This window comes from Eurytemora carolleeae, unplaced genomic scaffold, assembly GCF_000591075.1.
Source record: "Eurytemora carolleeae unplaced genomic scaffold, Eaff_2.0 scaffold1398, whole genome shotgun sequence".
NCBI lineage: Eukaryota > Metazoa > Arthropoda > Copepoda > Calanoida > Temoridae > Eurytemora > Eurytemora carolleeae.
Window position 1 is genome coordinate 26752 of NW_019397284.1, and position 27607 is coordinate 54358.

Sequence of the window (27607 nt, forward strand, 5' to 3'; positions counted from 1 at the left end):
ATTAATCTATATATTTAAGCAACCTAATAGACCTTTGATAATTTAAAGCTCGAAATTTTTAAGTTCAGAATTTTAAAATTTAATTTAAAAATTCAAGATTTTGATTAATTAAGATATTGATAAAATGCTAGGACTCTTAAGAATTAATAATAAAAATCTTTGTTTTATTAATTTTTACTAAAGTACAAACAGTGCAAATAATTTTAGCCAATTGGTTTCTTCTATTAGATTATCAGATTGGTTCACAAATAGCAAAGTATTGTCCTGTATTCTAAATTGGAGAAAAAATATTAATATTTTATGGCTGCAAGAACAGAACAGGTTGTGGGTAGGAAAATATATTCTTTTGTGATTAAATAATTCTAAAGATATAAAATAAAAATAAAAAGCCTTTTGTCGATCTGAGGCCAAAGTTAAAAAATTTGAACCATGTGGTTCAAATAAGAGACGGGGTTCAAACATGGTATGGTTCCAATAAAAAGTGTAAATAAATATTAAAAAATCATAAATGTACCCAGTGGCTCTTTTCGCATAACGTCCAACTAATTCCAATACTTTTTCCTAAATAAAGAAAACAGTTTATTATATTTATAATTAATAAATTATAAATAATTGTTCATGTCTCTGAAAAATAAATGCGCTAGTCTAGCAAACTAATGAAGAAAGGTGAAAACATATATAATGTAAATAAACTGGCTAATTTGGAAATCAATTGAACGAAATGAAAATCAAATTAGGCGGGCTCTTAATTGTTAACAACCATTTAATTAGCTGGGTTGTTCATTTAATTTTTTTTCTTTCCAAATTGTTGGCTCATAATTTCTGTGTAAAAATGTGAGTGATGCATAGAAGTAGAAGTAGAGATGGGCATCATTTTTGTGAACAAACTAAATTATTTAAAACGAAAAAACCAACAATTTAAAATTGATCGTTCATGAACTATTTTTTAATTTTACCAAACAAACGAGTTTTCCAAAAGATTAAAAAAAATATCACTGTTATACAAAATTTTTTGAAAAATTGAATGTTTTTCATTAAAAAAAAAATTATTTTATGAAACGAACAATTTTACTGAACAATCGTTCTGTGAGTAAACAAGCAAAATAGATGGAAAATTAACAATGATTTAAAGAACGATTTAAAAAATGGGCCGTTCATAAACGATGAACGAACATATCACTAGTTAGAAGTAGTGCTGGGTTTTATTTTGATAACAAACTAAAGATGTTGTCAACAAACGAAAGTTAATGTCGACATTTTGTTCCCAAATGAAAAACACATCAGCATTGATCTCGATATTCCCAATTCTAAAGTTGTTTGACGGTATAAATGTTACTTATTTGACTCGGAACAAATAAGAAACATCTTTCTAACCAAGATTATGAAATTTTGAGTAAAAATGTGGGATAAAATTTCTATCAAAAATTCATTAAAAAATTCAATAAATTAATCTTACTTCTATATCCTTTAAGTATCACTTTACAGTACTTTTCATGCCTGATTTAAATATTCATTGTATAATCAGATTAAATTCATAAATAATAAAGGCAATATTTAGCTAAGTGCAACTTCCCCTTCCTGAAAAGGGACTGTAAGAATATTTTCAAATGACCCTCCATGGAGAAGATGGCAATGCCTTTTCACATCGGTACCCTTAATATAGATATCATGTTAACAATTTATTCCTTTCAATTCCTCAAACCGTTGGAATGCCTTTTACCCCCTTTCAACTCTTTTAATCCCTTTAAAGCACTCTTACTCCATTTCAATCACTTTTTTACTTTTATCCCTTCCCTTGATATGGTCAATTTAGAAGGAAGAAATGACATGATTTGTGTCATTAAATCTAATATTCCATTAAAAATATGAACATTTCCTTGCTTTGATCCAAAACATTGCATGCATGTTATTCAACATTTCCCTAAAAAAAGAAGAAAAAAAAATTCTAAAATTTCTTTAATTACAAGTCAAAAATGTTTAAGTTGATAGTGTCAAAAAATTAGAGTGCTAGGGCAAAAAACTAGAGGAGGGGGGAGGGCGTCAAACCCCCCCCTACCTCCAAGCCTGTTTAGGGTTAAAGGGAGTGTAAGCGTATTTTCAAGTTATTCTTAATTCTACTCCAGGGTTTAGTTTTCTCTTAATTCTACTACAAAAAAAACTACAGGGGGGCACCAAACCCCCCCCCCCCCCTAGCCTGTTTAGGGTTAAATCTTCACAGGCTTGGTGAGTGAGATTGATGTTAGTTTCTACAATCGTAGTTGTACATATAAAAAATAAACAGAGGACAATCTATTTCAACATAATTGATTTTTCAAACAGCATACACATAAACATGGAAAAAAGAGAAACTGCGAATCATCAGCTTCTCTCTGTTTACTTGTAAACTGGTGATTTGAAAAATGCGTGTATGAAATCTAAAGTTAAATAGAAAAGTCATCTTCATTGTATTGATGTAAACACTGACCACTGTATACTCCTCTCATTTTAAAAACTATTGTCAATAAAACATGAAGTAAAGATGAAAATTAAAACTTGTTAAAAACAATGTCTAATTTTAATTTTTTCTAAAATTGGAAGCTAGAATGTTGCAAAAATCAAACAAACCATTCAAAGAAATTTTGTGAGAGCTGTTTGTGAAAGTAGTACAGTGTACAAATGGAATATCACTTAAAACAAAATAAAACATATTATGAAGTTGTTTCACTGAATGAAGTAGGCTCAATATTGTTATATATTTAAATACAAGGACATTATTCTTTATATTTTCAAATTGAACAATAATCCAAGCTTAATGTTACCTTGCATTTATAACAATAGGAACTAATTTATCTCTATTAGCGTCGACAGCTAAACTCATCTGGGCCTGCTCACAAAACCTAGTGTTTAAATATATATCTTATACAGTACTCTATATATATATTGAGGTTGTTTAATGGCTGTAAGTATGTTCTCCTTTTGCACTTCAGGCTTTCTCACCTAGGTGCACTCCAAATTTGACTAAAATTCCAATAATAATTGAGGACTGCTGCTCAATATCTTACCAATGCTGTTAGAAGCGCCTACATATCTCATTGTAAATAGAATATGTACTTTAAGCACAGTTTTTTTACCCTTACACAGTGATCTGGCAGTGGAGGCCCTTTGTTCTTCTTCAAAATCTTTGAAATTCTAAATTGACACTGTGTGCTTCTACCCAATCACAGTTGTATCTTTCTGGAAGCATCTGATCCAATCAGGGTTCAGTCACATGCTTAGTGACAAACCAATATAAATTGTAATAGCTGTAACATCATATTTCATCATTCAGTTATAAATGAATCCTGAAATCAGTGCTAAACAGTTAACAGAAATGTGTACTTCTACTGAAACAAGGGCGCAGTACCTGACCAATTCTCTTAGAAGTACAACTACAACACATTTTGTATAGAGAACAGATATTTTTCTTTATTTTTCAACCAACACACAGACCAGTCCATGCAAGTTTCTAACAGCTGGTTTAGATTATTTACTCAGGTCTTTCTGCATTAGCTCTGATCTGACAGTAAATTCATAAATTGCTTTCCCTTCTTCAAAATCTTCCAAATTCTGAAGTGAAACTGCTCCCAAAAACCTTTTCCATTATTGGTATAAGTACACTATTTACAACTTATAAAAATGTCGTATTCTTCACTTTCTGAAAATGGAATGTTTCAGATATTTAGATTTTTAATAAAATGATTATAAAACTGTTCCCGCATATTCATGGCTATTTATTTATTTTCGCAAATACTCAAATTTACGTCATATAGTATAAAACTAATTGAAAAATTGTCAAGACGACATTTGATAAATTCTTCCGATGTATTTGTTATTAAGGGTTTCAATGAAGTATACCACATATTATCTATATATATACTTTGATTGTCTGTTCGTTTTTAAATGATAAACGTCAAAACAGTTGAAACGATGAAGCACAAATTTGTTGTGGGGCCTAACATTACCCCAGGGAATGTTTAGGATGCCCAGAATTACAAAAAATGTTCTCCTAAAATTTTCTATTTTAGTAAAAATTTGAAAGTCCATTAAAAAATTGTAAAAATGCTGAAAGATTGTTGAAATATGACATTCGATATATGACATTTGACATATTGTGGCGGATATGAACGTCGTCGCATCGCTCCCTCAGAATGAAATCGATAATGTGGTTGATCTAATTAGGAATCCATCAGCAACGGATCCTTACGGAATTCTCAGGGCTCGTCTCCTTCAAACGCACTCCCTGACGGATTACGCCCAATGTGAATCAATCATGTCACTTCCCTTGTCTGGAGATATGTTACCCTCTGCTTTGTTGTCCAAGATGAGAGCTCTCCTTCCTATCGAGCACCAAGACTGCCTGTTCCTTCGGTATGCCTTCCTGAAACAACTTCCAGCTGACGTCAGGTCTCATCTAGTTCATGATAAAGCAGTTGACATCTCCATCCTTGCTCAACACGCTGATGAGATTTACAGGAGCAGTTTATCTTCAAATTCAGCTGTAAACGCCGTGGATTCTGAGCATGCCATGAATACTCATCCTTCAAGGCAGAACCGTCGCTCCCAGCGTTCCCATAGAGTTTCTAGTCCAGTTGCCTGCCGTTCACAGACTCCAGCAGCTTCCTCCCGCCGTTCCTCTTCCCCATCTACCTGCTGGTATCACGCTAGGTTCGGTTCAAAGGCTCTGAGTTGTCAAGCTCCATGTACCTGGTCGGGAAACTAGGAAACCAGCAGGAGGATGCATTTTCCCTGCCTGCGGGTTCAACTGGTTCTTCTCTCATTTATCTTCATGACAAACTCTCTAATCGCCGTTTCCTGGTCGACACCGGAGCTTCTATATCTGTTTTTCCATCTCCTACTTCAGACAAATCTTCTGGCGTGCGGTTAATCACAGCTGATGGATCAACTGTAACCTGCTCCGGGTCCAGAACTATACCTCTACGTTTTGGAACATGGAATTGTTCCTGGACGTTCCAGTTAGCAGCAGTATCTGTTCCTATCCTCGGAGCAGACTTTCTTCGACATCATGACTTGAGTGTGAGCGTGAGCAAGAGGAAAGTGTTTTCTGACAGTTCTTTTAACGGTTGTAAGATTGATTTGCCAACTTCTCATCCGTCTCCAACCTCATCTTTCCAGGCAGCGTTCCTCTCTACTCCACAATGCGTCTCAGACCTCCTGAGTGAGTTTCCTGATGTTCTACAATCTGATGGTTTCACTGCTTCTACTCCACATCACAAGGTTCGTCATCACATTCTTACCAACCCTGGCCCCGCCGATTGGATCCTGCTAAACTTGCTATAGCTAAAGCTGAGTTCTCCGCCATGGAAAAGGCAGGCATTATCCGCCGTTCTACTTCACCCTGGGCTTCTCCACTACATATGGTCAAGAAGAAGGATGGAGGATGGAGACCCTGCGGCGTTACCGCCGTCTTAACACCGCCACGGTGCCTGATCGCTATCCTCTTCCCAACATCGCCGATTTTTCTTCACGAGTCAGTGGTTCAACTATCTTTTCCAAGTTAGATCTCCAGAAGGGATATTACCAAGTGCCAGTAGCGCAGGAGGACATCGAAAAGACGGCCATCATCACTCCTTTCGGGATGTTCGAGTTCCTGGTGATGCCTTTTGGGTTGCGGAATGCTGGAAATACGTTTCAATGTTTGATGGACCAAATCTTAGGAGATCTGCCTTATTGTTTTGTCTACGTCGATGATATCCTGGTTTTCAGTAAGGATCTGGCCTCCCACGTTCAACATCTGAGGGATGTTCTTCTTCTTTGCCGTGAGTATGGTCTCACTATTGGTCTTCCTAAATGTCAGTTCGCGGTGAAGGAGATTGAGTTTCTGGGACACCGTCTCACTTCCTCAGATTGTTCACCTCTATCGAAGCATTCGGCCCCCATCTCCGCCTTTCCTCAGCCAACTGACAAGCCCAGTCTTCAGAGGTTCCTCGGGATGGTCAATTTCTACAGGAAGTTTATTCGCTCTGCGGCTAGAGTGCTGGCTCCTCTCACTGATGCTCTCAAGGGACCTGGAAAAACCATCTCTTGGACCCCACTAATGAGTTCCGCCTTCTCCAAAGCCAAGCAACTTCTCTCTTCCGTTCCAGAGTTGGTCCATCCACAATGCAACGCACCAATTTCTCTCGCCGTGGATGCCTCAGATTCTCACATCAGAGCCGTACTTCAACAACAGCTCCGAGATGGATCCTGGTCTCCGCTTGCTTTCTTCTCTAAGAAACTTTCTGATGCCGAGAAGAAATACTCCGCCTTTGACCGAGAGCTTCTGGCAGCATTTTCATCTGTTTGTCACTTCAGATTCATGCCAGAAGGTAGAGATTTCACAATTTTAACTGACCACAAACCATTAACTCATGCATTGTTCAGGACGAGTCCTCCGTGGTCAGCTCGTCAAAAGTGCCAACTTGCATACCTGGCAGAGTTTACTAGCTCCATTATCCACGTCCCTGGTAAAGAGAACTTGGTAGCTGACGCCCTCTCTCGACCCATTTCACCCCTTCCCATTCCGAGTCCTAAGCCTAACTCACCTTCTCCAGGTCCTATTAAACCTTGCTCCACTTCTCCAGGTTCTGTTAAACCTTGCTCCGCTCCAAACCCTGTTTCACCACCTTCTCAGCTCTCCCCTAAGCCTGTCCAACCTCACTCCCCTCCAGTTCCTGGTTCCAAGGTGGTGGAGGTGTCGGAGGTGTCGGAGGTGTCGGAGGTGTCGGAAACCGAGAAATCAAGTTTTCTCCCTCACTCCAAGGAACGTTTTAAAAAAGATTCTACATCCGTTTTGGTCCCAGCTCTGGGCGGAGATCTTTTAAGTGATCAAGTGATTCATAGTTTAGATGTTTCAAGTTTATCCAAGTTTCAAACTATTTGTTCATCCGTGCAAGAAATGAAGTTAAATCCATCTCTAACAGTGATTGCTCATCCCGTGGGTTCTAGTTATATTTTGTGTGACGTTTCAGCTGGTTCACTTCGTCCTCTGGTTCCCCTTCAGCTCCGCCACAAGCTGTTTGAGCAGTTGCACAGTATTTCTCACCCAGGTGTCAGAGCTTCCAGAAGATTGATGTCGTCGAGATTTGTCTGGCCGGGAATGTCCAGAGATGTCGGGTTGTGGGCAAAATCCTGCATTCCTTGTCAAAAATCCAAGATCTCAACACATGTTCATGCCTCAGTTCCCTCTATTCCAGTACCAACCAGGAGATTCTCTCACGTACATGTTAATACCATGGGTCCTCTACCAGTTAGTCAAGGTTTCTCATATCTTTTCACCATGATTGACAGAACTTCAAGATGGCCGGAGGCCGTGCCCTTGTCCTCCATTTCTGCTGAATCCTGTGTTCGAGCCTTTATTTCAACCTGGGTGTCAAGGTTCGGAGTTCCTGCGGTTCTTAAGTCTGACTGAGGTTCTCAGTTCACATCCTCTGTTTGGACCGGAGTTTGCTCTACCCTAGGAATCTCAACCTCTACTACAACTTCCTTCCATCCTCAGAGTAATGGCATGGTCGAAAGGTTCCATAGAAGTTTGAAATCTTCTCTTCGAGCAAGGTTAGCAAACTCTGATTGGATTTCCCATCTCCCTATGGTTCTCCTGGGTTTGAGAGCAACTCCAAAGGATGATACCGGCCTCTCAGTTTCCGAGGCTGTTTATAGTGCTCCTCTGACTCTTCCTGGAGAACTTGTAGATGTTCCTGAGTTACTCCCTGATACTTTCCTCAGGAAGGTCAACAGAGCTGTTGAAGGTTTCGCCGTTCCTCCGCCTCATCATGTTCGTCCTATTCCTCCAGCCCAGCTACCTGCAGCTCTAATGTCGGCTAAATACATATTTGTTCGTGAAGATTCAGTTATATCAACATTAGCTCCACGTTACCGAGGACCCTATTTGGTGATCGACAGGAAGGACAAGTACTTCCGCCTCCAGGTTGGTTCGAAACAGGACGTAGTATCTGTTGATCGTCTGAAGCCTGTGTTCAGCGATTCTCCTGTCTCTACTGCTCTCCCTCCGCCTCGAGGAAGACCCAGGCTCAAACCAGCACCTACTCCTTCAACTCCTTCAACTACTCCGCCTCTGTCCGCCGCCAAGACTTCTAAGAGGGTTAGGTTCTTACTCAATCCTCAGGTTGTTCCGCCACCTATACCTTTACGACGGAACTCTCACAGATCTGCAAGAGATAGAAGGATCTGCTCCGCCATTCCTCCGCCGTTCCTTCTGGGGGGAGTACTGTGGCAGATATGAATGTCGTCTTCCGAAATACTTCTAGAGAAATCCAAGGGGGCGTTTACGGATCAGCTGAGACTAGCATGTGATATTATTAGTCAGATATTTTTACTTTATAGAATTGGGAGTTTAAATAAAATCAATCGTTTTGAAACTCTTTTCCAGAACCCTCACAGATCTGCAAGAGATAGAAGGATCTGCTCCGCCATTTCTCCGCCGTTCCTTCTGGGGGGAGTACTGTGGCGGATATGAATGTTGTCTTCCGAACTACTTCTTCTAGAGAAATCCAAGGGGGCGTTTACTAATCAGCTGAGACTAGCATGTGATATTATTATTCGGATATTTTTACTTTATAGATTTAGAATTTAAATAAAATCAATTGTTTTGAAACTCTTTTCCTTTCAAGTTGTAGCACGCCAAAATATGACATTTCACATTAGCAACAATAAAAGTTGAAATGAAAGAAGGCACGAAGCTCGGCGCTCAGTTAGCCTTGTAATGAAAATTATACTTACTCTTCTGCTTTGGCTGAACTGTCTGAAAAAAATCAATCCTTATTGTCAATAAAAAATATATATAATTTTTAACAACTGATTTAGCTTCATTATTTAGAGAAATAAATAAATCAATGAATTGAATAAAAATAAAAATAACTTATTCAGACAACATTTGTAATATAGTTTATTCCAAAAAATTTAGGTGTAAAAAGTTTAAAACATAAATTTTTAGTTGAGGAAATACGGAAAAATTACAGATTTTTCCAGTTGTAAATCAAAAGTTTAGCGGAAACACTTAACCCTATTCTGACTGACGTCTGGTTTACCAAAAATAAATGGGGGGGGGGGTATATTGATTGATTATAGGTAAAATAAGGCATTTAGACAATATGCCTGAGGACAGTAGGTATAAAAGCTAGTGTTTAGCCTCAAGTGAGGGGCTAGAGCTAGATATAAAAGCAAAAAATTTTGAGCTTCCTAGCTCAAATAATTTTAGAGTTATAGCAAAAAAATAAACTTCAGTAAAAGAAAAAAAACAGTAAGTAATATATAATATAATATCTACACGCACCGATCTGATGAGAGCAGTAATATTCTCACTAGCACTGTAGTTATATTTATGAAATTGACATAATTTTGGAAAAAGATTGAATTTCCTAATGGCTTAGCAGAGACTTGAAAACAGTTACTTTTTGATGCATCTGCACATACTTCAATGCCTGGTTTTCTATTTGGTTCAGAGTGGAGTTTCAAATTTTTCCAACTAATGGGAACCTTGAAATGTATAACAAAACCTGTCAAGAAGTTTTCTGTGGAGCAGAGGTTATCTGAAAGTGTTAATATCCATTGTGGTCACTTTTGAAGTTGAGGATAAATGCTTGAACCTAAGATTCAGAAAAGGTCTGATTTCCAGCACAAGTTAACACAAGCTTGTCTCACACTATTAATCAAAAACTCAAAAAAGTGAAATTAATGACAAAACTTGTAAAAAGCCGACTAAAAGTATCCTAATTTTCACCTTTAAATCAACTAAAGCTCAAAATGTGGAAATAAGCAAAAAGTCTTTTTATTAACGATTTCTTCCTGCATTTTAAACAATTTTATATCATTATCTTTGATGAAGAAAAATACTTCATATTTGATGTCTGAAAGTCGCCTAATAAGCGATTTTAAATCTTCTTTTTACATGCAGGTACTCAAAACTGGTTTTTAATCAGCTAATTTGTTAGATTGATTACTCATTCTCAATCCTCATTTTACAATTAGCTAGTTTATGAATTCATGTGCTCAGTTAGTCTGTTCATTTCTATTTGCGACAAGTTGTGATATGTGAATGTTTGAAAAAGACAGAAGCAGTCACAGAAATTCGAAAAAATCAAGTTTTGGTCTATTTTGCAAATTTTTTTGTGAAATGTTTCAAACAGTTTGCTAAACAGTTCAGATTTAATCTTCAAAACAAACATCAAGTCAACATTCTGTCAAAAACTAGTGGATTAGACGATTGAGAAGCTTAGAATCAGGAGATTCTTTTTACAATTTCTTAATTGTAAGCTCCATACAAATCAAGTTTAAGTAATTAAGAATTAGGAATTTCTGAAACTAACCTCCAAACTCCCTTTACTATATACTGTGAAATTTCAGCATCCAAAAATATCAATAACTAAAAAGAATTTTACTCTACACTCAAGTGGAATTTAAGTATACAAGGGTTTCTAAGATCTAGCTAGTATATGACTTGTTTGTGTCCCTTATTTGAAAGCTATACAGCTAATTGGACGCTGTAAATTTCTACTGCAAAGGAATTGAGTTTTGCCACAAACACAATTTTTTGACTCCCTCTTTGCAACCTGTCGGAGTAAACTTATATTGATATTTTAAACTTAGATTATTTGATTTAACGAAAATGATAGTTTTAAATATCTACGGTCTACAATATCGAGTTGCAAAGTTATAGAGGTTAGAAATTTAAAGTTTGTGGCAAAAACTCAGATTCTTTGTTTAATTGTTCAAAAAAGTTATTTTTGTTACATTTTTGGAAGCTATAAATATCTGCTGTAAAATAAGGGATTTTTTGTTGAAAATAAGCGATTTTTTGTAAAATATAAGCAATTATTTGTCTTTTGTGCTAGTCAATTTTTTATCCCCTACTCAGAAGCCATCAAACTTTTAGACGACTTTTTATCACTTAATTTGGATTTTTAAATTTAGATACCATTTTAGAAGAATTCTTATCGATAAATTTGACCTGTTTAAAATATTGATTGAATGGAGATTACAAATAAAAAAGGCTTCAGCTTTTGGCTGGTTATTGAGTGAATTTCCAAAAATTAGGTTGTGTTATCATGTATATATTTTTAAGTATAAGAAAATATTTGGCAAAAAAAATACTTGTCCAAATACTTTTGGTGTATTTCCTAACATTTTTAGACGTATTAGGCCTTTCATTGTTTTTAAAGTTCAATATATTCATCCCTGTTGATTTCTCTGAAACTTATACAATTATAACTAAAAAACCTTAAGTCTTAAATACTTGGCCAACAATATACCACATCAAAGATTTGAATTGGATATAAAACAGTCTACTGGAAGGTTTTGTGAGCTCTATTTCTGGAATAAAATAATAAAGTAAAATTTGAAACCCTAGGTTGGAGGCATAGCTTCTGGGAGGTTTGGATGTTGCTGGTCCAGGTTCAATATAACCATAGGGTGATTTTGTTGCAGGTGATTCTGAGGGTGGTATTGCAGCTGGTGATACTGTGGGTGGTATTGCAACTGGAGATACTGAGGGTAGTATTGAAGCTGGAGATACTGCAGGTGGTATTGCAGCCGGAGATACTGTGGTTGGTATTGCAGCCAGAGGAACTGTAGGTAGTATTGTAACTGGAGATATTGAAGCTGGAGTGACTGTGGGTAATATTACTGCTGGAGTGTCTATGGGTGATATTGCAGCTGGAGATACTGAGGGCGATATTGTAGCTGGAGAGTCTGAGGGTAATACTGATGCTGGAGTGTCTGTTGGAGATATTGCAGCTGGAGTGCCTGAGGGTACTATTGCTGCAGGAGTGTCTATGGGGGGTATTGCAGCTGGAGATACTGTGGTTGATATAGCTGGAGAGTCTGAGGGTAATATTGCTGCCGGAGTGTCTGTTGGAGATATTGCAGCTGGAGTGTCTGAAGGTAATATTGCTGCCGGAGTGTCTATGGGTGATATTACAGCTGGAGATACTGTGGGTGATATTGTAACTGGAGTGTCTGAGGGCAATATTGCTGCCGAAGTGTCTATGGGTGATATTGAAGTTGGAGATACTGTGGGTGAAATTGCAGCTGGAGTGCCTAAGGGTGTTGAAGCATCTTCAGGTAAAATGGGTGATGAAGGTGGGGTGAAATCAGCATCTTCACAACCTGTTGGATTTAGACCTCTGTTTAATATTTCCACAGAGGTTGATATTCTTCCAAATGTGCTGAAAAAGAACTTTTGAGTAATTTGAGTAAATTTATGAGAATGCATTGAATAACATCCAATATCCATATATACTAGAATATAATATCCAATCTGACCTATCCTTGTTGTTTAAAACATCCAACAGATTTATGCCAGTCCATTGGCGATCTATGGGAAACCCATGAGGACGAGGATCAGGAACCTGGTCTTCTACCAATGATCCACATGGTCTGCAAAATATGAATATTAAGATAAAAATTTTCTGCAAAAACTGGTAAAATAATTTTCAAAAAATTGTTTATGTGCAAAAATTGAACATTTTCTCTTTTCAAAATTTGCTCTATCTAACAAAGCAGGTAAATGGTTTGCCAATTATTGTGAATTAATTCAATTTGTTTGTCCCTTTCATATTTTTAAAGGTTTGGGTGATTTGAACCCCCCGCCCCCCTCTCCCCATCATTACTTTTAATGTGTTGCTAGACATATATGCCCAAGGATAAATAAATGAAAAAATTCAGTTAACCAAGATCAGGTATTCCCCAAGACCCCCCACCAAAAAATTTTTTTTTGAAAACTCACATTTCTGGTACATTGTTCTGTCCTTCTGTTATAGCTTGATTTTCAAGGTCATGCACAAAAACAACAAGTCTAAATATGTAAGAAAATAAATAAAATTAAATTTTTCTTCTCATCTTCATATTGTTTACCTGTATTTTATTGGAGTCATGCTTTTCCCTTTTGGTAGAAGCAAAGAAGTGGGCCATCCACATTCATCTTTTTTCTAGATCCAATATAATTCAATCAATAAGTTCTATCAAACATTAGAGAAAACTGAAATATTTTTATTTTTTGTATCAGCGTTGACTTTTCTTCTTTCTCTCCTGGATGATTTAAACATTTAGAAGTATTTCGTCATAAAAAAAATGTGCTTGAATGGCTTAAAAAATTCCGAACTACACACCATCCCATCAAAAAAATTGTGGATTTATATTTACAATTATATGGAGGAGATTCCTCCCACTTTAATTCACCCATGAAGAACTCCAACAGACCAGCAACATTAAACTAAGCTTGATTTGTTGGTCAAAAAGGCCTTTGACAGACAAGGTACTGTAAAAATTCTGGTTGTGCCGTTTAAGTCGAAACAAACTAATATAAATAGGGTTGGACTGATACTTGGTTGTGCGTTACAAATGCTGGTACAATTGGTCCCTTTGGTTCAAATTTAAAATGAACCTAGTCCTCATGTGCAGCAGGAATGGATTCATAACTTTAAAAAAAAAATTTCTCTTCTTACCCTCCATGTGAGAGAACTTTGATTATCAAATCTAATAATGGTTTCTTCTGGAGCTCCAGTCAAATTTTGTGTAAATCTGTCCAACTCAAAATAGTACTTGGTGTCAGCACTAAAAAAGTAGGCTGTAGTTTGAAAGTGTTTCTCAATCAAAACACAAAAAAGTTAGGTAAAAATATATATGTAATCAGAGCTGAGCTGGGAAATTTTGAATGGTGGAGATTGGGATTATGGCTTGATCCACTCTTTTTCTTAATCTTGAGATTAAACAGTGATTGTTCTCCTCTTTTTTTTAATCTCCAGATTAATTTACCGATCGGAATTAAGAATATCCCATTCTAAAGTTTTCGGCTCTGAAAACTTTAGAATGAGATATTCTTAATCCTGATTACTTGATCTGAGTATCCAATGGACACACTTTTGATTTTCTTCTTAAACAATTCTTTCTTGGATATAGTAGAGAAAAATCAAAACCGTTTTTTTTAAATAAGAGAGTTCCTCCCATTTCTGTATATAACTTTAAATGGCGCGCATGACTCTGATTGGTTGAATTTTATACACTTTTCAGGATACAAGTACAATATCAGATTAGTCTCTATACTAAGAAAAAGAGAGGATCAAGCATTAATCTCAATATCCACAGTTCTAAAGTTTTCAGCTCAGATTCTACTGTCCAATTTCTTCTAAACTGTCATAAAAAAAGCAAAACTTACATGAATTTCTCCTTTACCAGGAAAACCCTTATGATCACTTTATCCATCAAACCAGCACTGTTCTTTAAACTAAAATACAAACAATAATTTTCTCTGCTTTAGTTCAAAACAGTAATATATAATTATAAATAACCAAAAATGATAAATTATACATTTTATGTACACTAATTAGTTTGTTCCCAAAAAAATGTACTCTTCTATCAGAATCTAAGTTGCAGGAAGCCTGCTGGTTGATTTTTGGGCTATGCGGGTCTGGCCAATCAATAGAGGTTTATAATCTCTCATTTGATAAACCTTTAGAGCATAAAGACTGTACGACCTATATGAGAGATGTAGCCCATAAGATAAAAAGTGTTCAGTCTATTATAAGCATGCCTTCAGATGATTTGATATTAACTTAGTCTGGGCAAGATAATAATAATTCAAAGGAATTGAGTTTTTGTCACAAACTCTGATTTTTAAATCTCTATATCTTTGCAACCCAATGTCGTAGACTTAAAATATTTCAAACTATGAATTCTGTTAGATAAAATAACCTTAGTTTGAAATATCAAAGCTTTTCGCCATCAGGTTAAAAAGATATAGGGATAGGAAAATCAGTGTTTGTGGCAAAGACTCAATTCCTTTGTCCAAAGTCCAACCTTATTTTGATTAGATAATCCATATGATTGAGCTGATATCTTGATGTTTTCATTTCCCAGAAAGTTTCCACCTGATTAAAGCTTATGATCAGGAAAATGATTATTTTGTTAGTTAATATATGCATCTTTCACTAGAACTATAGTATCATCAATTTTCTCAATTTATTCCACCTTTTACTTTTATTACAAATGATATTATGAGGTTATATTTTGGTACCAATACAAATGTCATACAAACAAACATTGTACGGTACAAACCAAAGACTTACAAACCTCAGACATGCAGTACAAACGTCTTACCAGTACAAACCTGAAACTAGTACAAACGTCGAACCAGTACAAACCTGAGACTAGTGCAAACGTCGAACCGGTACAAACTTGAAACTAGTACAAACGTCAAACCAGTACAAACCTGCGACTAGTACAAATTTCGGACTGGTACAAACACATGGTCTAATTAAAATCTACCTAAAGGAACTCAGTTCTTGCCCATAACTTAAATTTTCTCATTCCTATATCTTTGCAGCCTGATGGTAATATCCTTCGATACTTTCAAACTTAAACTGTTTGATCTTAAAGATTTTGACTTTAAAACATCCCTTATCTCTGATTTTATCACAATAATTATTTCTTAGAACAATGTGTTTTTTTTTTAACTGAACCAAAGTCTGTCATTTTTCCTTATAAATGCACCCATCTGACTTTTATACTGGTATAAGTCCAACGTTTGTCGCAGTCAGACGTTTGTAAGTCTGATGTTTGTACTGCCTGAGCTTAAAAGAGTCTGACGTTTGTGGGTCCGAGGTTTGTACAGGTACCTATATTTGTTAATCTTAAAAGAGATGTTAATGTATTTTAAAGTAATGGCTTTCCATTTAAAGAATAACAAGCCCAACCAAGAACAGAACAGTTTATTCTAAAAACATGTTGCAATTTCTTTCAGCTCTATAAAATAACATATTTGTTTTGTGAATTAGTAAAACTTGTTCTATCACATAGAATTTATTAAAAATTCTAAAAACCTGATTTGGAGAACTACATCTTGATTCAAGAGCTACATTTGATACAGTAATGCCTGGAACAAATTACTTAAAACATTTTTTTATTTGTTTTACAGAACATACCCTTTGCTGGCTGCACTTGTTCTCTGGTATAGGGGGTCTGAATCTTCTACAAAAGGAATATTTATATTAGTAAACTAATATGTGTGGGGCAAACAGCAAACAATTATAATGAGTGCATCCCAATAAGCATGCTATTTTAAAGACAATATTTAATGAGATTGACCAGTTAAAAACAGATGAAATACACTGTAAACCATCTTTTATATTCATTATACTAATCATTATATACATTTTAGTGGGAAACTATGTATAACAATAAGTGGTTTAACAAACAAATGATTCTTAAAAAAAACGAATTTATATTTACCAAGAAATTATCATATTTTATATCCACTTCATAATGCCACCTTAAGTAAAAGATATTAATGCTATATTTTTGGAATAAAAACATTTTATTTCACATTACAATAAGGTTACTAGTAAGTGTTTTATTTTAAGGAAGGTTACCTATAAAACAAAGGATCTCTAGCTGAAACTGAAATAAATGTAGGTTTTTTTGGAATATCTTTTTTTATTTTATAATGGAAATTGAACAAAAAATATGTGTCTGAAGTCCCTCTAAGTTCCGTGTTTACCTTCACTGTCTATTAAGAGTCCATAGGTGCCTCTCCCTCCGGATTTGCAGTCGTTACTAGAATCATTCATTTGTTAAAAATTTAATTTCCTAAAATTTGGGGATTATAGCAGTTGGGGGGTTAGTAAGAGGGGGGACATCAATTAAAAAAAATTCAAATATATCTTTTTAACTTACATTTGTTGATTAAAAGGTGTTGGCACTGAGATATAGACTATACACAAGTTAGGCTGAAACATTTTTAGACGACATCAACTGTAAAATGCCGGAACGGCGTTTTGTTTTACCTTAACAACTTACTTACTTACTTATTGTCTACAGCTGCACAGACTATGCAGCCAAAGAGCTCCGTGTAAAATAAAACATGGAGGCCTACACCCTACTATGGAAAACAAGGAAAACATTACAGAGTTCGGGGATTTTATCCATTTCTTTCCCTCTCTCTCGCCAGAAACAAGAAAAATAGAAAAATAGAAAACAGAATCCTGAGAGGTTTTGAACCATGCACAATAATACTGGTTCTCTACTTCTGTCGTCTGCAAGGAATGGATTGCTGTGGACAATAAATTTGAAATAATTTCCTAACCCATCCTCCCATATGACCCCTCACCTAATGGGATGGGCAATTTCCAACTTGTTTTAAATCGTTCTGTTACGTTCTAGAACCAGGGCATACAGCTAAATCATTCCTTTCTCCTTCCTTTTTTTTACAATCGTTCCTTTCGCGTTCCCTTCTGTCCCGTTTCTGTCTCGTTCCGTTTTGTTCTTAGTTGAAAAACGGTCATCCCGTTCCGTTCTGTTCTTGGTGTTCTTAGTCAAAGAATGGTTCTATCCCCCATTCCGTTGTAAGTCAAGAACCTTTCCTTCCCTCGTTCCATTCTTAGTCAAGAAGGTAGGAGGGAGAGGTGTCAAAGACAAAATAATTAGAATCAAGGACAGTCAACAGATGGAAAAGAAAAAAGAAAAAAGGAGAGAAATGATGATAAAAGAATGCAATGCAATGATTAGAGCCATGAGAATTTTTTAGTTAAATTGAGGAAAATGGAGATTTAAAAATATTTTGTGGTTAATGCAGACTTTGCAAATATTTATCTCAACAATTTTTCTGTTTAACATATTGAGAAATCAACCAAATTTCTAAAAAGAACAAAAGTAAATAATTACAGAATTTTCCTGGACCATATCTAATAAATAGCAAGTATTACTAGTAGCTGAACCACAATTACTTTAGTGCCAAGCCAAGCTGCAGAGAAGTAGTTTAACCCCGTCTACAAGGTTCAATTATCTCACATGATTCATTAAATCTATTCTGGTCCCAGAAAAAAAAATGATGTAGAACAAAATATTGACAATGAAAATAAAAAAATTTCACCCAAAAACAAATAATGGATAAGTAAATTACTACCTCATCAGATCGTGACCATAATTGTGAAAATCCATACATTGTTTTCCATACTTTTCAATACTGTCCTTCATTTCTGCCAGCGAGCTAAAATGTTTAGTTTAAAAGGTTGCACAAAATAATTTATTTTTTTAGGCCATAATACATATTTGGGAACAGCTGTTCTTGGTCTTTAAAATTAATAGTTGATGGTGTCCATAATCTTGATAAATTTAAATTTTTATTAGAGATATACGTTAAATGAAATATACAATCATTTAGTCCACCCTTCACCAAGCAATGTATGCAGAAATAAAAAAAGATTAAATTACCTATCACACTGTGTTTCCAGTTTATTTATTATACTATCTAATCAATAAAAAAGTTTGTTTTTCATTTTTGTTAATAGTATTTAAAATTCATGAATTTAAGAAAAATCTCACTTGTTTTTTCAGAAATCCTACACGTCGGCTTATTACTATTAATGAAAACTATAATAAATACAAAATATTATGAATTTTAGAGCTCATAATATTTTAGATCAAAGTAAAAAAGTTCAAAAAAGTTGATTACATAACATTTTAACCTCAAGATCGAAAAAAAGATTTTATCACATATTTTCAATTTTATTATAGTAAAAATTATACCAATTTAATTCATTTATTTACATAATAACTGAATTTTCCAAATTAAATATTTATCTATTTTTAAAAATTGTAAATTCATGATTGACATTAAAGATATTCGATCGGTTTTCAATTTTCAAAAAATATTTTTTTAAAGGATTTTCATGGTTGTCATTGAATTTAAATGCTTTTATAGAAAATGTTTAACCTGACAAAATCTGCGTGCAAAGACTTTGTAGGATCTGTCTGAGGAGTGATGGAATAATAAGAACTAAAAACAATTTTTATTAACAAATTTTTTAAGTGACTCTAAATTAGTTTAAGTTTAAGCTCAATTCATAAAAAAACATTTCAAACATTTTTTCCCCAAGAAAAATTATATGCTCGATTTTTTCTGTCAAAAAACTACAATATTAAAATTATCCATTTGTGTGTTTTTTTTTTAGCAGAAACAAGACAAGAAATGAAATTTACTGAAAATATTTATTTGTAAGAAAGAAAAACAATGATTTCTTTCCTCAAATTGAGTTTTAAACACAAACATTTACCGTACAACAACTTAACAAAGTACTTAACTCTATAAAAGGATCCAAGGCCAACAGAATTTATATTGTTATTTAATTGAGTCCTCATGTTGTAATGTAAATTAAGGGCATGTCTGATGTACAATGGTACCCATGATATAATAACACTATTAATATTTGATCATTATTGTTGAAGATAAAGTCGTTTTCCCAGTTTAAATGGACTGTCAGCATAACTTCAAGTGGCCATTCAAACACAGATGATGGTACCATTGAAACCTTTGACTGTTCATTAAGTAGAGAGATCTTTCTCATCATCATATCATAACCAGCTTGAGCTCCTCTATAAAGGCAACTGTACGCTGTTTACAGTCTGAACTAGAACAGCTGATCGGTTACTCGAAAGTATGTGACTGTACGCTGTTTACAGTCTGAACTCAAACAGCTGATCGGTTACTCGAAAGTATGCGACTGTACGCTGTTTGCAGTCTGAACTAAAACAACTGATCGGTTACTTGAAAGTATGTGACTGTACGCTGTTTACAGTCTGAACTCAAACAACTGATCGGTTACTCGAAAGTATGTGACTGTACACTGTTTACAGTCTGAACTCAAACAGCTGATTGGTTACTCGAAAGTATGCGACTGTACGCTGTTTGCAGTCTGAACTAAAACAACTGATCGGTTACTCGAAAGTATGCGACTGTACACTGTTTACAGTCTGAACTTAAAAAGCTGATCGGTTACTCGAAAGTATGTGACTGTACGCTGTTTACAATCTGAACTCAAACAGCTGATCGGTTACTCGAAAGTATGTGACTGTACACTGTTTACAGTCTGAACTTAAAAAGCTGATCGGTTACTCGAAAGTATGCGACTGTACGCTGTTTACAGTCTGAACTTAAACAGCTGATCGGTTACTCGAAAGTAGATTGACTGTTTTTTATTGACAGCATTATCAAACATTCAAAAGTAAATTTTTATTTTCTGCCACAATTAGAAAATAGGTTTTCATATTACTGACATACATGACTGCTTGCTGACAAAGTGTTCAACAATCAAAAGCGTTTACGTAGATTACAAGTCACATGTCCAACATCCTTCATCAGTCAAAGGTTTAAAGGGTACAGTTGTAAATCGGGGATGCTCCTCAAGAAATAAAAGGTCACTTGAAATTACGCTTATACTATTCCTTAAAAATGTGTTTAATTTTGATTGTTTATCCTATGTTTCAGAAACAAGAAATACGTTTTTATTTTTGCAGAGGAACCACAAATTAAAATAATAATAAAATAATTACAAAATTACTATTTACGTAAGTGGCACATCATGGCGTTTCGATCAAAGAAAAAACAAAATTGATTAATGTCAACATGTAACATAACACCAAAAAAAATCTTTCAAGTTAACACCGTGAATATCAATATTTTGATTTCAGAAGAACACCGTTTGATAAGAAAAATTAAACAATTGCAAAACTTGAAAGTGATTTGCTAATTTTAAGTTTAAGCCATCTATTAAGACGGCAAACTATTTAAACCTGTGAGCAAATCAATATTTTAAAAATGTTAATCAATTATTGAAATTAATCCTGTACACTAGTTAGTTCAATATTCAAAATGATGATTTCAACTAATTTTCCCATTTATCTTTTTGATTTAGGGAATAAATGGTTGCCAATTTTTGGCCACCAGTTGGTGTTAAATGTTGAATTTATGGCGGTTGCCCAAGTGGTGCTAAAACAGTGTAATGAGACTTTCAAAAAACAACTTTAGACAAGAAAAACACTTACTTGAATTCAGTTTCCCTGGCTGAACTATTTAAAGGAGTAATGACACCTGCTTCCTCAGTATCTCGTTCATCAAAATATCTTCAAACATGGTCATGATGAGAGGGCTGGGCATTAAACATGGCAGTTGTGATATGACTTGATGGTTGTTTTTGGTCTTTGCGATTACTATTGGTTTGTGGCTGGTGAGACAAATAAACAAAACAAATTGTTGCTGTTCAAGATACCATCTGATCTAACAAAAAAATTAAAAATTTTGTTTGCTAAGGAGCTTTGTCCATATTTTGTTGGGCCGCGCCGGTTCGGCATAGAAATTAACAAAATCGCATTTTATTTATTATTAGTATAAGTATTAAAATATTTAAAGAATTTAAATTTATATATTTATATTTTTGTACGTTTTTTTTTAATAATTTTTATAAAATAAAAGGGTACAAGGCACAGATAACATTTTCATATGTTCATCTTTTTCTCCTTTCTCCAACTGCACGTCTGCAGGTTTCTTTCTTGCTTTCCTTTACCTGTCCATTTATAGTGCTGCTTTTGAAAGAATGTTTACGGGACGTTGTCTATTTGCCATTAAAGCCAGTACAGGACCACCCATTCATTGAATAGATGTCCCCCTCTTTATTTGTTTGTTTTGCTTTATTGTAATTGCAGCCTGTTTACTTGCAGCTAGGTCACCACTCCTATCTTTAAACTAGTTTCTATTTACAGCAAGGGAGCAATAGCTTCCCTGCTTTGAACCGCACATTTTTACTTTCCTGTAAAAGGAAGGTTGATATTCCAACAAAGAATAATCTCAGAGGTAATTTTGTAGTAGGATCCAACAGAGAAATTTCCTTACCTCTCATTTTGTTGCTTGTGAGAAGGATAGATAGTAGGTAGAGGAGAGTGGAGATGAGAATAAGAATTTGTAGGAGTGGCATATAAGGAGTGTTTTGTTAAAATCACTCCATTTGTCCACTTGTTATACTGTTTCCCAGTCAAGCGGAATTCCTTAGGAAGTATCCCATTTAGTGTGCACCGCTGCACGCAGAATGCATAGTTGTCCCCTTTTATCAGCTCTTCTCAAGGAGTAGTGACAGGACCCTTCCAGAAAGGGCTCCAATCGCTGGGTGAAGTGGGTATAAAACCGGATTAGTATTAGACATGTAACAAATGCCTTACTCCCTTAATGCTCACTCCCTTTTATGCTCAAGTAAGTATTAATCCAGATACAACATTATCTGTATGTTTCCTTATATGTATTGTAGAGATACAACTCAGCCGACTCTCTTTTTGTATTTTGTATTTTTCCACCAAATTTTTACACCGAAAGAGTGTATACAAGATTTTCTTAAACAAGCAAAAATAAAAAATAAGTTGTACTTCTACAGGGTGAGGTTAGTTTAGAGCTAAGATTACCTGTAGAGAAACAGCCTGTGAAGATAGAAAAAATGTTCATTTTCTCTTGGTCTTGGTCCTCTATCTGCTTTTCCAAAGTTCATGGCATGGAAGGTGTAATGAAAAACATGAAGACTGTCATCCTCCCTGAACATTTCGTTATAAAAAAATGTCAACATAATCATCCCCCCCTCCGGCCTCCCTCAAAATTTCTAGATTAATATAAAAAATTCCTAGTTACCTGAAAAAGTCCAGTTTGATGTCTTCACCTTTAAGAACAAGATCATATTGATTATTTTAACTAATTTAAACATGTTTTATGAAGAAAGAAGTTTACCCAACACACGAGAAGGAGTTTTTTTTAACTTCTCCCAAGGAACTTCACTTTTACTTGATGCTAAAAAAAAGCTTATCTTGTTTATAATGATGAAAATGATGATAATGATGATATTAATGATAATAATGATAATTATGATAATGAAAATTATGATAATTATGATAATAATGATAATTATGATATTGATGATAACGATGATAATAATGATAATAATGATAATGATGATAATCATGATAATCATGATAATCATGAATACCTCTAAAACCAGGAGTTGTTTTTACATTTTTAGTTTCAAGTGTAGGAAAGATCATGGCAGGGTCAACATGAATTCCTTTTGTATCATTTCTAAAAACAAAAACTGAACAATTTTATCTTTGAAACTAAATATTGTATAATATATATTTCAAGCATTTACCTAAATTTCAGAGCTTTCAAGTATGCAGATTTTACCAGTTTTTCTCTTACCTAGTTAAATAAACTTCAATTTATAAATAAATTAAAAATTTCCTTTTTTATTTCAAGTTTGAATTTCAGGTTGATATACATTCTGTGTTCTGTAAACTGCATGCATCTTATACAGGTTGTATAAAATGTAGCACAGATATAGGGATTCAAATTTGAGATTGAGACAAGTAATGAGCTCTTCTCTTCCAAAAAATATTTTAAAAATGCTTGAAAACCCAGCGTTGCCCAGTCACTCATGGTTACTCCCGCTGTTTACCCGCGCTTGATCACAAATTACGATTTTAGCTATTTTTTTCTTTAAAGTGGACCCATTCATGAGTCATGACTTAGAATCTTAAAACCAAGAAAAGAACATTCCCTTAGTTCTTTCGAGTTCTCCATCAAAACATTAGGCAAATTGGTAAAGGGGTTTCTGAGTAATAATCGGACAGATAAACAAACAGAAAGCAGAGATTACTACTTTATACATATAGATGCCTACCCCTTCTTTTTCGTAGAGTTTCTCTAAAACATCTTGAAATATTTCCATGTATGTTCCAATATCATTGTCCACTCTGGGATCAGTTTCTAGTCCTTGGAACAATTCCACTACAGTATCAAAGGATGGTCTCCATTCAGGACTGAAGGTTCCACACCCCTTAAACAAGTATTAAATGAAATGCACGAGAAGTGAAATATGATCATTTTTTCAAGGGATTGCTCTCCAATTGGAAAATACATAAGTGAGAAACCATTACAGGGACCTTCCATGTAATAACAACGATTAACATTTTTATCCAACCAAGAATGTGAATGATGTCGCTTGAAAACTGTTTATTACTAATAATTTCCTCCAATTATATTTTCAGAAGAAATGTGAAAGTCACTTTTAAACAATGAATTTTTTATGAGATAAACATAGTAAGATATGTGATGAGCGAGGAGCTTTACTATATAAACGTTGGTCGTCCAAACCTCTTTGCAGGGCAAATTTTTTAATTTCTTGTAGATACTGTCTGATACAGTTTCTTCTGGAGTGAGAGCAGCTTTCGATCGAAAAACTAAAAATATGAAAAATAATTTTGTTTGATCCATTTTTCACAAATTTTTTCTTATCACTTACAGCTGTTCCTTCTCTTCTTCTTCTTTTTAGCTTTTCCTGAAAAATGACTTATTCCAAAAAATGTCAAATAAAATCTTGATAATTTTTGGAGTTTCATAGATAAAATTGTTTTCCTTGTCAAAATACTCAGAAAATCGACAAAATAAAATATTATCTTTAGATTCATCAAAGTTATGCAAAAGTGATATCTTTTAATTTTTAAAAACCCTATTATGTATTCATAAGTATATTAAAAACAAACCTTCTTCAATAATATTAGGTTTATTCTCTGGACTCAACATCTTGGATATTTCCAATCCTACGGGATCCAATTTGTCTTCTTCTGAGACTTCCGGCTTTCCACATTCTATAATCCACAAGTTTAATAAGATATCTTCAAACCTGTTTCCGGTAATAAAGGAAGAAAATACTTCTTTCTCTCGGAGACATAATTATTACCCGATCATAATGAAATTAATATCACAATGTCTCAAGGTTATTAGGACTACAACATATTAGATTTTTTTCAACCCTGTCCTGAATAAAGGCTCGTTTTCTCTAGCATGAGTTTTTTTTCCCATCTCACTATGCTAAAGTTTTTTTTTCATGCAAACATCTGTTTCACTATGTCTCAAAGACTTGCAATAGTAGACAGGATTTTGTCCAAAATTAAAAATATTCAACGTACTTTTCCCATAAATATTTCAAAACGTCTTTTTTTTCTTCAACACTATCTATTGAAAACAAAACTGAACGTATTTATAAAGTATCCGCGTATTACAATAAACGCATTGTTTTTGTCTTTAAAAATACCTTTGATTTATTCCGGTTCATTCGAGTACTGTACATATTACTGTACATAATACTGTAAATAGTACTGTACATAGTACTGTACTGTGTACTGTACATAGAACTGTACATAGTACTGTAAATAGTACTGTACATAGTAATGTACATAGTACTGTACATATAACTCTACATAGTACTGTACATAGTACTGTACATAGTACTTTACATAGTACTGTACATAGTACTGTACATAGTACTGTACACAGTACTGTACATAGTACCGTACATAGTAATGTACATAGTACTTTACATAGTAATGTACATAGTACTTTACATAGTAATGTACATAGTACTTTACATAGTAATGTACATAGTACTTTACATAGTATTGTACATAGTAATGTGCCAATCGAGGGAGTATAATCATTGTACTTTATTAATATTGAATCAAAAACAATCTCCTGCAGTAAAAAAAACCTTACATTCTGAACTCAATTAAGTAAAAACTCAAAACATTGTGAAGGATTAGAACATTATCAAGGTAAAAATTTAATTGCCATTTACAGTGAAAGTTAGAAGGTATGTACTTTGTTTTAACAAATATAACAGAGCCTGAAATTTAAAAGAGTATCGTTGAACGAAACTCCTGAGTTTCCTTTTTGGGGTCTTAACACTTGTGTAGATTTTGTTTTCAGAGATTTGAAAAAAATGGAGACTATAAACAAACTGAATTATATAATATTTCTATAACAAAAATATTTATTTTCACAAAACTCCTTAACCCCGTTCATAAAACCGGGGGTTTTAGAACTGGTTTTAATAACGATACCCTGTCTTAAGTTTTGGGCTCAGGTGTATAAAGTAAACTCAGTATCACTCAAGAATGTAAGGCAAGGAAAGTTTATTGCGGTCGTGTATACTCTGCGTACATATTGAAACCAGTTCTCTTTGGGCGGAATTTGTAAACAAGAATAGATGCATCTGTTCGTTTAGTAACCGAGGAGGTTAAAAGCATTAAATTTTGAAAATTTTGATAATTCACATAATAGTTTCCTATGACCAGAATATTTCATCGATTTTTTATGTGAAAGATGGATCCCATTTCAGGCTTCGACATCCGTCTTGTGTTTACATTACCGCCCAGAGACAGTACACTGCAGTACAAAAGATGTGTACACCTTTGAAATAACTTTCCTTGGTATCACTCTCTGTGTAAGTCTAGAATCAGAGAATAGTAACTTTTTTCGTAATTAAAAATGTGTCAAAAGACATTCTGAAACTCTGACATTATGTAATAAGCTGCTTATTCATCAACACAATACAGTTTGTAAAAAAGATGTTAGAAAACCAATATCTTTTATATTATGACTTTAAAAAATCTCATGTACTTTTACAGAATAAATTAAAATAATGATAATCCTACTTGCTATAGCTGAGACTTTCAGGGTGATCTCTGAAAAAAAGATAACTTAGTTATCTGCTGATAATGTAAAGTGTAAACCATGATAACCACTTTAAAGGGAGTGACCGGCTATGTAAGGTAGTTAAACTGAGTATGCAGTGTTGTGGAAAACTTCTTTTAGATTCATTTGAGACATATTAAACTTTTAAAAGATCTGTAAATCAAACTCAGGATTTACAGATCTTTGAAAAGCTTAATATGTCTAAAATGAATCCGAAAGAAGTTTTCCACGACACTGCATACTCAGTTCAACTACCTTACATAACCGGTCACTCCCTTTAAAGCGGAATGATTGTAGTCTTGGATTGGTCTTATTTTTTTTACTTTCATCATAAAAAAATTTTATTTAAAAAAAATTAGATATTTTTGAAACCGGGTAGTGGCCCTACAACGACACCCACCCCTTTGGTCCTGTACATATAATTTAAAACCCTTCCCATACCCTAATCTTAAAGAGTAAAATTGAAACTATGGTAAAAACCAAGGTTTTATTGTAAATTATATTTAATCAGAAATTATGAAATCAAATTCTTTGCTAATAGATTAAACAAGATATTTTTATAAAAGGCTTATTATTATGTTCAATTCATTTAATTAGTATATTCATTAAACACTTTGATTAGTTAATTACGAATAATAAATGTTAATGAGGGAGTGGGGGGGTGGGGGTCTTTCTCTCTCCCTGATTCAAGCCATCCCCGTTTTCTAAACATTTCCAATAGCTCCAAAATATCAAAATAATCTGTTTTACTTAGACATTTTGTTCTCAAATTTTTTTTGATTAATCCAAAGGTGTGTTACTTACCTAAAAAGCAAGCTAAAAACGCCAACTTCATACCAAATTCATAAATTGTAATCTAGACTGAAAAATTGATTTTTAACATTTTTATTTTCAATTAGCTGGGATCTGTTCAGCTGGTAGCAATTATCAAAGTTAAAAATATTTAAAACACGAACATATTAATGCATCTCGAAAATATTTCCCGGATTTAAGTAATATGTCGTCTTTTGTTTGAGTTTTGCGAATTATTATATCCGTACTCTGCACAAAAAAAACTTCCATACTTCGGAAAAACTGCAAATAGCAGCTTAATGTCATTTATGCATTTTTATTAAATTTACAGAAAAACTTCAAACAATAATATAAAATCAATCTGAAGAATTAATAATCAATAAAAAAATCCTTTCTGCAAAATTATTTTTATCTATTAAAACGCTGTTGGAGTATCTTATTATCTATTCT

The 27607-nt window shown here is 34.1% G+C and overlaps 1 protein-coding gene across 1 annotated transcript; it reads right to left on the minus strand.

Annotated features, from left to right (window-relative positions):
• Positions 1–143: 143 nt before the first annotated feature.
• LOC111713253 (hemocyanin AA6 chain) lies at positions 144–27250 on the minus strand. The gene is made up of 35 exons (XM_023488086.1): positions 27170–27250; positions 26326–26355; positions 24376–24480; positions 24135–24170; positions 23987–24072; positions 23514–23669; positions 22983–23032; positions 22824–22912; positions 22568–22627; positions 22472–22499; positions 22252–22377; positions 20848–20925; positions 18740–18802; positions 18349–18383; positions 18238–18274; positions 17930–18013; positions 16526–16581; positions 16398–16425; positions 16258–16297; positions 15951–15996; positions 15849–15901; positions 14827–14897; positions 14186–14254; positions 13476–13584; positions 12886–12959; positions 12758–12826; positions 12295–12408; positions 11376–12197; positions 9393–9463; positions 8755–8776; positions 2799–2876; positions 1877–1921; positions 1457–1497; positions 515–561; positions 144–271 (listed from the first exon to the last, which is right to left on the minus strand). Exons 1-35 carry the CDS (start codon positions 27198–27200, stop codon positions 233–235), a joined length of 2988 nt encoding a protein of 995 aa, XP_023343854.1. The 5' UTR covers positions 27201–27250; the 3' UTR covers positions 144–232.
• Between the last annotated feature and the right edge of the window lie 357 nt (positions 27251–27607).

What these genes read in the sequence shown, in the direction of transcription:
- LOC111713253 (XM_023488086.1), bottom strand. Translation starts at nt 27,200, where the DNA reads ATGAAGTTGGCGTTTTTAGCTTGCTTTTTAG. An exon ending in TAGGATTTCTGAAAAAACAA is followed by an intron (nt 18,275 to 18,348) that starts GTGAGATTTTTC and finishes TTTATTGATTAG; the next exon opens with ATAGTATAATAAATAAACTG. An exon ending in CAGAACAATGTACCAGAAAT is followed by an intron (nt 12,409 to 12,757) that starts GTGAGTTTTCAA and finishes CATATTTTGCAG; the next exon opens with ACCATGTGGATCATTGGTAG.